We start from the raw sequence: 12,983 nt of genomic DNA, 5'->3' as shown, positions 1-12,983 counted from the left end.
CCACCAGGAGCTGGGACAGCGCCTGGGTGAACTCTGGGTCCTTCTCCCAGTGCTAAAATGCCAGTTGTGGCTCATCACAAGGAACCATTACTATCTCCTTGTGAGGGTTCTCAGGGAATTCTATCTGAGAAGACCCCCAATTGTGTATTTATTATATTCATTTCATTTATTTTATGTGTGTGTGTGCCACAGCACACGTGGAGGTCAGAGGACAAGTAGTGGGAGTCAGTTTGCTCCTTTCACCTTGTGGGTCCTAGGAACTGAATTTAGAATGTCAGGTTTAGGAACAAGCGCCTTTACCCACTGAGCTACCTCCCTGACCTGATATATATACATTTTAAATTCCCATGTTTGCTTTGGCAGTACATACACTGAAATTGGAACGATACACAAATTAGCATGGCCCCTGCGTATGACAAGAAAACATATTTAAAAAAAAAAAAAAAATCTCGACTATGTGATTGTGCCAGTTTACCCCAGGGAGCAGGCTTCCAAAGACCCAAGCGGCCCTCCCTATTGGAGCCAGGCCCCTTTAAGGCCGGTCCTCGTCTCGGAGGCGGAACCGGAAGCGCGAGGACGCGGAGCCCAACATGGCGGCCGCCTGGCCCGCGGGTCGGGCTTCCCCAGCGGCGGGGCCTCCGGGCCTCCTCCGCACTCTGTGGCTCGTGACGGTCGCCGCGGGACATTGGGGGGCTGCTGCCTCTGGCGCCGTCGGCAGCGAGGAGACGCCCAAGTGTGAGGACCTCAGAGTGGGACAATATCCTCCGGAAAGCGCTCGGCAGGACCGGGGCGGTGGGATGGGCACGGTGGGATGGGCGCCGGGGCCTCTGCGGCGGCTTTAGTGACCGGTGGACCCCGGGAGGTGAGGAGGGCTGTGGGGACCGAGGGCCGAGCACCGAGTGCTCTCACCCTGGGCCGCCCAGTGGTTGGCACTTCCTTTTTTTTTTTCCTGACGGACCCGTGTGTTGTTAACCGGTGCGCTCGCTTATTCAAACACACACAATCACAGGCTTTGTCCAGATTCTAGAAATGCAAAAATGGATAGACGCTCCCCTCAAAGTTTGCAGGCGTTGAGGAAGATGAGTATGACTCGTGAGCCAGTGCATATTTCTCGTTTGTCATTAACGTTACATACATCACCTCCAGCCAGCCTCAGATGGACTGCCAGGCAATTGACGGCTTCACTTTGTGATCTTAAAATAAGAGATCCTCTTAGATATTTTTCAATGTAATATTTGTGCTAATACTTTGTGAGAGTTTTATCTAATGGATTTCACAGCGACTTTTCAACCCCTAACTCCTTCCAGATAGGCTTTGACCTTCTCACTCCCTCTTAACTCCCCCCCCCCAAAAAAAACAAACCAAAAAACAAACAAACAAACAAAAAATCCTACCAAAACCTAGAGAGTCAGATTTCTGCAGTTCACATCCTCAGAGGGGTGGGGCTCTCCACTGAAGCCTGATTGGCTTACCTGGGACCACACCCTTAAAACTATGGCTAACTTAAAAGCCATCAACTGGCAGTAGCTTTTCAGGGATGGGGGCTCTTAAATGAGCAAATTATGTCTATTTTCTTATGAATAAAACATCTAGTGTCAGTGACACCCAACTTAAAGGGCATTTATATTAATATTTAATTATATTAGTACAACATTTGTGTTGTTATTTACAGATGACAAATCTGAATTAGGATTAGGTGAATTGTCTTATTACAACAGAATTGAAATAGAAAAACAAGATGAAATGTGTTACACTCAAATCACTGTGAATGAACAAAACTTTAAGTACTGACACAATTCCGCAAACATTTGTATACAGACACTCAAACCTGCAGAAGCAAGAAAGAATAAGAAAAATGTTAAAATTAAGAAAACTCTGTAACATCTGTATACGAATTGAGGAGAGGCATCTGTTAGATTTTCACAGACTACCTCATAATTTGGTAATCCCAACATGAGTGGAGTTTCTGACATACTGAGTTTAGCATTGTCTTAGGAGAAACATGAGTGTTCTTCTAAGAAGTAACTGAGCTAATTATGAACTGTTGAAGCCTGGTAAGAAGGGACTGTGCCTGTAGAACTCTGAGATGGTGAATACTGCACCTTGTCTTAATGACCTAACTAAGGGATGAAATTTCCAGTAGTGATTTCGAAGTCCGAAATAAGGGTCAAGCTGTGACTAGACATCTTGTATGTACCATACTTACTCCATTGGAGTGTGAATCATAAAATCTTTAGACAATAAAACTTAAAAAAAAAACATTCTTATTGTTTTAGTATCTATTTAGAGGGGTTTTCAGAAACTTAAAATCCTACTGAAGTCACAGACCACACAGAAAACAGCCAACTTCCTGCAGTCGGATACAAAGTGCCCCAGGCTTAGAATCACGATACCTGGTTTTGCTGCCGATCATTTACATGACTGGATAAGGCACTCAAAGTTTGAACCTCAGCTATGCTTTTGTGGCATGGGAATAATAAAGGGTATCTTCTTCGCCTCTTTGTGTTATATGAAATTCAGTGTGAATTAGTTGAATCCAGAACTCTGGAAACTGATTTTTTTTTTTAAACTTAAAATAATTTGGTAAAGATTTCTATTTATTTATTTATTTATTTTGGTTTTTCAAGACAGGGTTTTCATGTATATCCCTTGCTATCCTGGAACTTACAGGGATCCACCTGCCTCTGCTTTCCATGAGCCCCCACCTTGGGGCAAGATACTTAATTTGATTGTTTCTTTGTGTATTCTCTAATTGATGTTCTTTGACATCATCTGCTAGAGCTTTTGATCAAATTTGTTTTATGTGACTTTTTTTTATAATAATTTAAATTTGAACTATCTAAGCAACACTGAAAGTATATTTAGGTTTGTTTTGTTTTGTTTTGAAACAAGGTTTCTCTCCATAACCCTGGCTGTCCTTGAGCTCACAGAGATCCTCATGCCTTTGCCTCCCAAATGCTGGGATTAAAGGCATGCACCACCACGCTAGGTTTGAAAGTGAGTTTGTATCTGAATTTGTTGACTAGTACAAACTCAAAGTCTCTCTATACATGTGAATCGACAGGAGTTATAAAGACATTTAAAACATAGTATTATATGCTAGAAATGTAATTCAGATTTCCTTAACTTTTTCAACATATATTTGTAAAGAACCAAAAATAAATGATGCTACTCAAGAACCAGTAAACTGTACAAACTACACAGCTCATGGTAAGATTTTCAGAATCTCGTCTTTAAAGTGCTTTGTAAGATTTTTTACCTATTTCAAGGAGCAATGAATAATGCCTAAGGGTAATTAATAAATGTGTTTTATGTTGTGTTAGACGTGATTGTTCAGTTTTCAGAACAGTTTAGATTTGGAAACTGATTAAAAATGGTGAACATTCAATTAATTGATTGGTTAATTAACTAATTAACTTTGGTGCTTGGGCTTGAACCCAGGGGTCCTTGCATGCTCTTCCAGTGTTGTACCCAGTGCCACTCTTTCAAGTTAAAAAGCAATTCTTCTAAATGATATAAACTGGGATGTTTTCTATTATTTTATACTTATTTTAAAACTTTAGAATCTCCTTATAGAGCTCATGTGTTTTAATTTTTATTTAAGTTTATCTTTAACTGATATATGAATACATAACTATTGTATGTATTGTATGATGAAATGTTTTGAGGTGTGTGTGTGTGTGTGTGTGTGTGTGTGTGTGTGTGTTACACTTAACTCTTTAAATAGTTCTAGTCTTTTACTTCCCAAGCTTTGTTACAGAAATATAATTCTTTAGTTGGGGTTTTGTTGTTGTTGTTTAATTGTATCTTTTAAAGACAAGGTCTCACTGTGAAGCCTCAGACTCACAGAGATCTTCCTGCCTCTGCCTCCCCAGTGCTGGCATTAAAGGTGTGCACTGCTGTATGCTACCAAAGGTTTGCTGTCATAGTCGCTCTTCTATCGCTGTGAAGCGACACCATGGCCAAGGCAACTCTTACTGGGGCCTGCTTACAGTTTCAGAGCTTGAGTCCATTATCCTCATGGCAAGGAGCATGGCAGAGTACATGGCATTAGAGCAGTAGCAGAGAGCTTCATCCAGATCCACAGGCAGAGAGCAAGACTTTGGGTCTAGCCTGGGCTTTTGAAACCTTCAATCCCACCCGTAGTGATACTTCTTCCAACAAGACCACATGTAATCCTTTCAAATAGTGTCACTCGCTCATGACTAAGCATTTAAATATATGAGCCTATGGGGAGGCATTGTTATTCAGAGTACCACAGGTGCCTAGCTAGTTAGGACTTTTATATGTTTCATTTTCTTATTTAAAATTTTTGAAAAATTTCATGTGTATGTGTCTGAGTATATGTATATGTACTGTGTGCATGCAGGAGGCTGTAGAAGTCAAAAGAGAGTATTGGATCCCCTAGAATTAGTTACCAGTGGATGTAGGTGCTGGGAATATGCAATACACATATGTAGCGGTCAGGAGACCTTGCAGTAGTCAGTTCTGACCTTTTACCCTGTTCTCAGGTATCAGGTTCAGGGTGACAGGTTGGCAGCAAGTGTGCTTACTCACTGAGCTGTCTGCCCACCCTTGGACACGTGTTTTTAATTACTGGAAAAGAATTTGAAGCTGTATATGGCAGTACACACCTGTAACCCCAGCACCAGGGAGGGTGATTATGATCTTGAGACCATTGTGGTCTATATAGCGAATATGATACCAGCCTGGGTTCTATAGTGAGAGAGAGAGTTACAGGGGGCAGGAAGCTGTTCAGTACATTACACAGAACTGTACTACCCATAGTACACTTGAAACGTGGACTTTAGTATATCCTACATAGAAAAACAGTATGGTAAAGATTTTATAGCTGTATCACTTATCAAAATATATCAAAGAAGTGTTTGGATAGTGGATAATACCTTATTCCAATGACTGAGGGGAGCCTCTCTCATTCTAAATATGTGTAAAGCTAGGTGGGATTTAATAGACTGCTTCCGGTCTTAGTCACTGTTCTGTTGCTGCGAGGGGACACCATGACCATGGCGACTCTTGTTTAGAAAACATTTAATTGGGACTGGCTTACAGTTTCAGAGGCTTAGTCCATTGCCATCATGGCAGGGAGCATGGCGGCACACAGGCAGACATGGTGCAGGAGAAGAAGCTGAAAGTTCTACAGTGTGATCGGCAGCAGAAAGAGTGAACTGGATCCAGTAGGGGATTTTGAAACCTCACAGCCTACCTCCAGCACTCCAGAGGCAGAGGCAGGTGGGTTTTTGAGTTTGAGCCAGCCTGGTCCACAGAGCAAATTTCCAAGACACCCAGGGCTACACAGAGAAACCCTGTCTTTAAAAAAAAACAAAAAACAAAAAACAAAAAAAAAAAAAAAACAGAAAAGAGAGAAAAGAATCATAATTAGAATAAAAAAGTACTGTTTTGTCTCTTGAAGACCTGATTTTAGATAGTCTCAGACAGAGCTAACAAGGCTGTATAATAAGGAAATGTTTCCCACATGTGTGAGTTTTCTGTTACTGTAATTTAAAAAAAAAAAAAAAAAAAAAAAAAAAAACCTGAGATAACAAATTGAAAGGAAGAAAGGTTTACTTTTGGCTCACGGTTTCCGAAGTCCATGCCTAGCTGACTTCATTGGTTTTAGGTTTGTGGTAAGACTGAAACCCTATGATGGAAAGGCTTGCTAGAGGGAAATTGCTCATATTTTGGCAGCCAGGAAGCAAAGAAAGGACAGACTGGAAAGGAGGATAGTCAAAACCATGCCTAGTGATCTATGGCCTCCACCAGGCCCCACCCCTTGGGGCCTATCAGAAGTCTGACATTGAGCTTTACAGTAAACTGTTGGACTTTGCTTTTGCTTAGATTTGATTGTGACTGTGCCCTGATTCTTCCCTCTTGGAGTAAAAGTAACTTACGTTTGATTTTACAGGGACTTATAGTTGAGATATTTGGGGTATTTTAGATAGACTATGGTTATTTTAGAGACTGAATATTTGACATAAGCTAGAGTCATTTTAGAAGAGGGAATCTCAGTTGAGAAAATGCCCCCACCAGACTGGCCTGTGGTAGATTTTCTTGATTGGTGATGGATATGGGAAGGCCCAGTTCTCTATGGGCCATGCAGAGTAAGCAAGCCACTAGGAACAACAGTAAGCAGCACTCCTCCATGGTTTCTGCACCATTTTCTCCCTCCAGGTTGCTGCCCTGCTTGAGTTCCTGCCCTGACTTCCCTCAGTGGTAGACTGTGCTGTGGAACTGTAACCTGAAGTAAACCCTTTCCTCCCCAAGTTGCTTTGGTCATGGTGTTTCATCACAGTAGACAATGGATGTGTAAGTGCAGGTGTGTACATATGTGGAGGTCATAGGGCAGTTTTGTAGCATTGGTTCTAACCTTCCATCTTTATGTGGGCTCGTGAGGCTCGGAATCTGACATTGAAATCAGAGTATTTACAGAGCCCTGTTCCTCTCAGGCTTTAGAGCACAATCCTGTCCTTTTCCTCCTTCCATATTTCTGATGGTAGCCACTCTGGTAGTTTGAAAGAAAATGCCTCCCAAAGGAATTGGCACTATTAGGAGGTGTGGCCTTGTTGGAGTGGGTGTGGTCTTGTTGGAGGAATGTGTCACTGTGGAGGCGGGCTTTGAAGTCTCATATATGCTCAACTCACACCCAGTAAGACAGACCACTTCTGTTGTCTGCAAGCACCATGTCTGCCTTCATGGTGATAATGGACTGAACCTCTGAACTGTATGCGAACCACCCCAGTTAAATGTTTTCCTTTATAAGAGTTGCCATGGTCATGTGTCTCTTCACAGCAACAGGAGCCCTAAGTCAGCCAGTGATTCTTGTTATTCCTTGTCTAGCAATTGCATCAACACAACCTTTGCCTCCATCTTCACACAGCATTTTCCCTGTGTACCTTCACATCCTCCCTACATGTGTCCAGTTTTTTTTTTTTCTTGTTTTGTTATGTTTTTGAGACAGGATCTTACTATGTAGCCTTGCCTAGCCTAGACCTCACCATGTAGTCTAGACTGGTCTTGAACTCAGAGAGATCCACCTGCCTCTGCCTCACCAGTGCTGGGATTAAAGATGTGTGCCACTATGCTTGGCCATTTTCCTTTTTTATATAAAAGGTTAGTACCTACTCTAATAATGTTATCTTAAATCTGCCAAGAGCTTATTTCTAAATAAGGTCCCATTTTTAAGTTGAGTGCATGCCTGCATGCATTAGGTCCCAAATGCAATCCTTAGTAACAAATACACATGCACACAGATGTTGAAGAAGAAGAAAATGTTTCTTAAGCTAGGCATGGTATCACATGTCTTTAATCCCAGCTCTTGGGACTGGGAAGTGGGGAAATGAAGGACTTCAAGGTAAACTTGGCCACATACAAGTAGTTTAAGGCTAGTCTGAGCTTCATGAGATCTGGTCTCAAATAAACAAACAAATGTATCGAGTACCTACTATAGGCTATATACTTTATGGCACATAGTTTTATGTATTTAACCACAATGGTCCTATGATGTAGGTGATCTTAGTGTTATTTTTACCTGCAGGGAATCCAAGAGCTGAAAGAGACAAAAATAACCCACATAAGGTCATCCTTACTTCAAAATTCTTCTGTATACCGTGAGGCTGTAAAAGTTTTAGGACAGTGTTTGCCTGTCCACAAAGTAACATCTGTACTATTTGTTTATATTATGTCTTGGGTTGTGAGTGTGGCTTGATATTGCTAAATGCTGAAATAACATTATACCAAGACCTAGACGGAGTCAAGATAGAAATATATTTATGGATGCTGTTGTCAGTGGTACGGTAGTATCCTCAGTTTCTTGCCTTGTTGCTGTGTCAAAATACCTGATAAAAATAGATAAAGGAAGGGGTGGTTTTTCCTCCCAGTGTCAGGAGCCACAGTCCACGGTGGCAGGAATGCTCTGATGGCAGGAGCAGGAGGCAGCGGATTGCGTTATGTCCGTAGTGAGGAAGCAGCAATGAATGCTGGTATCAGTTCACTTTTCCCTTTGTATTTTAATCTACAGTCCCAGCCTAAGGAATGGTATTGCCCACATTTAGGATGGGTCTTTCCTAATGACGTTAGCCTTAATTCATAGAATTCCTCAGATACGCACAGAGGTTTGTTTCTATGGTGGTTATATCCCCATCCAATTGTCAGTCAAGATTAGTCATCACAAATAATTAATATAAGCTGGAGAGATAAGCCATAGATTATTTTACAGTGGCTTGATAATTACCCAAAAATAAATAAATAAATAAAAATTCAAGTATTTATCTTAGGTGTGAAGTTAAAAAAAAAAACCCAGTAATATTTTACAGTTCTTTCTTTGTCATCAGAGGCAAGAAACTGAACTAGATGGGCCATGCACACATCTAAAACAGTATGGCGATATTTGTATTATTGTATGAAGAGACCGCTATCATTTATCTCCCATATAAGTGCATTTAATAGATATAATACAATTCTTTAACTTTCAGTCTAAATTAAAGACTTCTGTCACATGTTACAACGGGAGGTAGTTTGTTATAATGTTATAGGTTATTTTGTACTTTGCCAATCTTGGGGAAAAAAATTCACTTTTTCTGTTTTTAGTTCAGTGTTTTCCAGCACCCAACATAATTTGTAAGGATTACAGCGGTAATGAAACACATTTTACTGGAAATGAAGTTGGTTTTCTCAAGCCCATATCTTGCCGGAATGTGTAAGTACATTACTGAAAATTAAAATGTTGTATCTTGATTTGGTGGAGTGAAAAATAAAAGAGACATGTTAACGGAAGTCCTGCAAATATAACTCATATCTTCTTGCTTATGTTGACAACCTTCTATTTTAGTTTATAAGTACAATTCACCAGCCAGGAGCTGGGTTAACTTGTGAGATAGAATAGGATTGAAGTTGACTCAGGCCTTGTCAAGTGAGTTTATGCCATCAGGTAAATAAGTTATGGATAAGTTCTGTTTTCAAAATTGGAGCACAAATAGGCATTTACTTATTGTAGCAGAAAAACAGTCTTGTTAATTGTTTGTGCACTGTGTTAGGTACTTTTCTCACTGCTGTGACAAAGTGCTAGACAAAGGCAACTTCCACAAGGATCTATTTTAGCTGACAGCCTAAAGGGAGCAGGTCAGTCTTGCAGGGGTGCCACAGTGGCAGGAGCTGGAGGCAGCTGGTCTCATGTGTCCATAGTCAGGAAGCAGGGAGAGGTGAATGCTGGGCTCAGTTTACCTTCTTTTTATTTAGTCCAGGACCCCAGCCCATGGAATGTGCTGTCCACATTTAGGGTGTGTTTTCATACCCCAACCCAGCCTAGAAACTCCTTGCCAGCGATTTGTCCCTAGGTAATTCTATATCTAGTCAAGTTGACAGTATTAGCCATCACACACTGGTTTCACTTTCTGTAGCAGATGAATGGTAACATTAGGCAGACAGAATTCAGAAGCTGGGTGAGTGTGGGATAGTAAAGGAACGGTTTCTATTTAGAGAATGTTTTATTTTCTTCCTGTTAGAAAGCTTGCATTCACTTTTTCTGCCATGAACTAAAGACATGACTTACTTTTCCCACCTTCTTTCATTCCTGGTATCATATTTATGTATTAGAACTGTAAATGGTTGCATTTTATTTGATGGTACATATTTGCAGTCATGTTAAAAAATAGCTAATGTTTGGATTTTTTTTTTTACAACTTTTTCCAGAATCCTTAGAAAGGATTAGCAAAATAAAAATAGTTGAAAGGAATTATTTCCTAGCATGTAGGTATTATTTATTCAATTTTAAATTATAGATTGGTATTTCTACCTTGCACATTCCGAATGTCAGAACAGATAATACATTAAGTGCTGGTATGAGAAAAATATGATGGCTGTTAATACAAGTAACAGACTCATCTGTTGAGAATCCCAGCTTGCTCAGGTTGGCTCTTATAATTATTGTCTGTCATGGTATCTATGCTTTGTTACTTAATTTCCAAGCTAGTCTGAATTTTCTTACAGTGTCTCAGGGTAAATTAGGCTGAGAGAGACTGAGATATGCTAAATAGGTTACAAGGCATTGATGTCAGTTTTGATAATGAATATAATCATTAGGGAAAACAGACACTCCAAGTCTCCTAGCCAGTTTATTCCTTTCATAGTCAAATCAACAGATCCCAATTAATTTTTTTTTATAAGAATTGAATCAGGACATGAGATTCCAGTAGTGGATAGTTTTAGTGTAAAAGTTACACACTTAGCATGTCCTGCTATGTCACATTTTCTTATATATATATATTTTTTTTTTTTTTTTTGTTTTGTTTTTTTTTGTTTTTTTTTCGAGACAGGGTTTCTCTGTATAGCTTTGCGCCTTTCCTGGAGCTCACTTGGTAGCCCAGGCTGGCCTCGAACTCACAGAGATCCTCCTGGCTCTGCCTCCCGAGTGCTGGGATTAAAGGCGTGCGCCACCACGCCCGGCCACATTTTCTTTATCAGGATCAGGATGCACAGTATGTGTGTAGCAAAAGGTCAGCTGTGAATAGACTCACTAGCAAATTCTATTTGCTGAGTATTCCATTTCCATTGACATGGTTTTTTTTTCTACTCTTGCTAGCATATTTTTGAAAATATGTAATATTAATACTCAATTAAACTCCATTTCAGTATTACAGACATAGACACTCTGTAATATAGTCTCCAGAAACTGGAGTTTGGTAACGACGATAAGAGTTATTTTTTTTTTTTTTTGGTTTTTCGAGACAGGGTTTCTCTGTGTAGCTTTGCGCCTTTCCTGGAGCTCACTTGGTAGCCCAGGCTGGCGTTAAGAGTTATTTTTTATTCATGATATGATCTAGTTTGGGTTTCCTTAGAGCTCTGGGTTATGATATGAGCAAGTGCTGGTGGTTCCACACAGCCATGTAGGGCCCGGCTTCTCCGTGGCTTTGCTTCCTCTAGAGTCCTTTCCATTCAGACAATAGATGAGAGAGAGGAGGGGAACCCTTTGTAAGTATATTTTAAGGATGAAATCCAGAAATAGCACTTACTTCAGCCTTCTTTCCGTTGACCAAAACACAGTTATGGTTGCACCCAGTTGCAAGGCCAGCTAGGAAATGTAATTCAGCTGATGTGAAAATTAGAAATGGTTTGGTGAATGTCTAGGCAGTCTCTGCCCTACCAGGTTGTTCTTCAGCATGGTTTACATACATAGCTAATTGCTTTTGTATTTCATTCCCTTTACCCGTTAAACTTCTAAATAATTGTTTCTATAATACTTTCTCATCAACTATCAAACATTCTGTGTAGCATCATACTGGAATTTACCACCAATCCTTCTCTATCAAATACTATTTATATTCCATATTAAAATCACTCTCCAACATTGGATATTTCCTTCTTTTCTTGGTTTCTTATATAAACTCAAATAATAATCTTTTTTTTAGATTTATTTATTTATTATGTACACAGTGTTCTGCCTGCATGTATGCCTGCAGGCCAGAAGAGGGCACCAGATCTCATCACAGATGGTTGTGAGCCACCATGTGGTTGCTGGGAATTGAACTCAGGACCTCTGAAGGAGCAGTCAGTGCTCTTAACCTCTGAGCCATCTCTCCAGCCCCTAATAATCTTTTTATTACTATGTTTTAGCTTTTTTTTTCTTGAGATTTATTCAATTTTTATCTCTCCCCACTGTGTGTGTGTGTGTGTGTGTGTGTGTGTGTGTGTGTGTGTGTGTGTACACATGTGAGTGCCTGTGGAGGCCAGAAGGCATTGGATCCCCTGGTGTTAGAGATACAGGTGGTTTATGAGCTCCTTGATGTGGGTACTGGGACTTGAACTTCAGTTACCTATAAGGGCAGTGGTGGTTTTAACCACTGATCCATCTCTCCGGCTTCCTTAGCTTCTTTCTTAGATGTTACTATCCCCTAAACAATATCCTTAATCCTTTATTTTGTTTGTTTATGAAGCACAATTGGAGTTTCATAAGAAAAGGTTTAAGGTAGATTTAAGCAAGGGCATGCAGTGTGTGTGTGTGTGTGTGTGTGTGTTACACAGTAGTGTATGCCCTAGATTAGTTTCAGGCTTCTTGAGAGAATCCCTCAAGATTGCTTTTGATCTAGCCGCCCTTTACATGTTATCATCTTTATTATGGTACCTAAAACAGTACATAATGATGTCTTTCCCCTCTGATTTTTGGCTCAGTGAATGGCACCTATTCTACCCAGTTTTTTAGAGTATAGGCATTGTTGCATTACTTGGTGGGCAGAGGTAGGAGGATATAAGTTTGAGGCTAGCCTGGACTATGTGATGAGACCCTATCTCAAACAAGACAAAACAAAACAAAGCAAAACAAAACAAAACAAAACAAACAAAATAGAGAACAGAAAATCCAATCAGAACTCTAGAGTCATTCTCTCATTTTCCTTAACCTCCATATGAAGTCTGCTTGCTTCTGCTTTCTTAGTGTCTACGCGTTTTGTTCACTTCTTTCTTCTGGTCTCAGTCACTGTGTAGCCAAGGTTGATCTTTGGACCTTGATCCCCTTGCTTCCATCTTCCAAATGCTGGCATTATAGCCGTGTACCACCACATCCATCCTCAATCTCTTGATGCTCAGTATTTCCTGTATGTTTGTAACTTAACTGTCTAATTTCTGTCTGTGTCCCAGACTTATTTCCATAAATCCATGCTGTAGTCACTTTTTCTCATCAGGCTTTCTTTGGACCGCCAGCCCCACTTATTATTATGAAAGATTGGCCTTTAGCTTAGGCTTATTCCCAACTAGTTTTTATAACATAAATTAACCTGTTTCTATTCATCTATGTTCTGCCATGTGGCTTTTTACCTCTCCTCCATTCTGTACGTCTGACCTCCCCAGTGTCTCGATGGCATCTCCTACATTCCTAGATTCTAACCCTGAGTTCCTCTCTCTCCCCAAAGGCCTGCCTAGCTATTGGCCATTCAGTTCTTTATTAAACCATTGAGAAGCTGCCTTAGGCAGAGACA

General features: G+C 40.4%; 1 protein-coding gene across 1 annotated transcript in view; it reads left to right on the top strand.

Moving 5' to 3' along the window:
* The first annotated feature begins 564 nt into the window (after nt 1-564).
* The window catches only part of Tm2d1 (TM2 domain containing 1), a 37,820-nt gene continuing 25,401 nt past the window's right edge, over nt 565-12,983 (top strand). Inside the window, exons 1-3 of the mRNA XM_076564534.1 lie at nt 565-761; nt 3,141-3,210; nt 8,605-8,713. Of these exons, the coding sequence (XP_076420649.1) occupies nt 591-761; nt 3,141-3,210; nt 8,605-8,713 (350 nt within the window). The 5' untranslated portion in view covers nt 565-590. The remainder of the gene's footprint in view (nt 762-3,140; nt 3,211-8,604; nt 8,714-12,983) is intronic.

This window comes from Peromyscus maniculatus, chromosome 2 (genome assembly GCF_049852395.1).
Source record: "Peromyscus maniculatus bairdii isolate BWxNUB_F1_BW_parent chromosome 2, HU_Pman_BW_mat_3.1, whole genome shotgun sequence".
NCBI lineage: Eukaryota > Metazoa > Chordata > Mammalia > Rodentia > Cricetidae > Peromyscus > Peromyscus maniculatus.
Note: the sequence above shows the minus strand (reverse complement) of the source record. Positions and strands in the feature narration are given on the sequence as shown.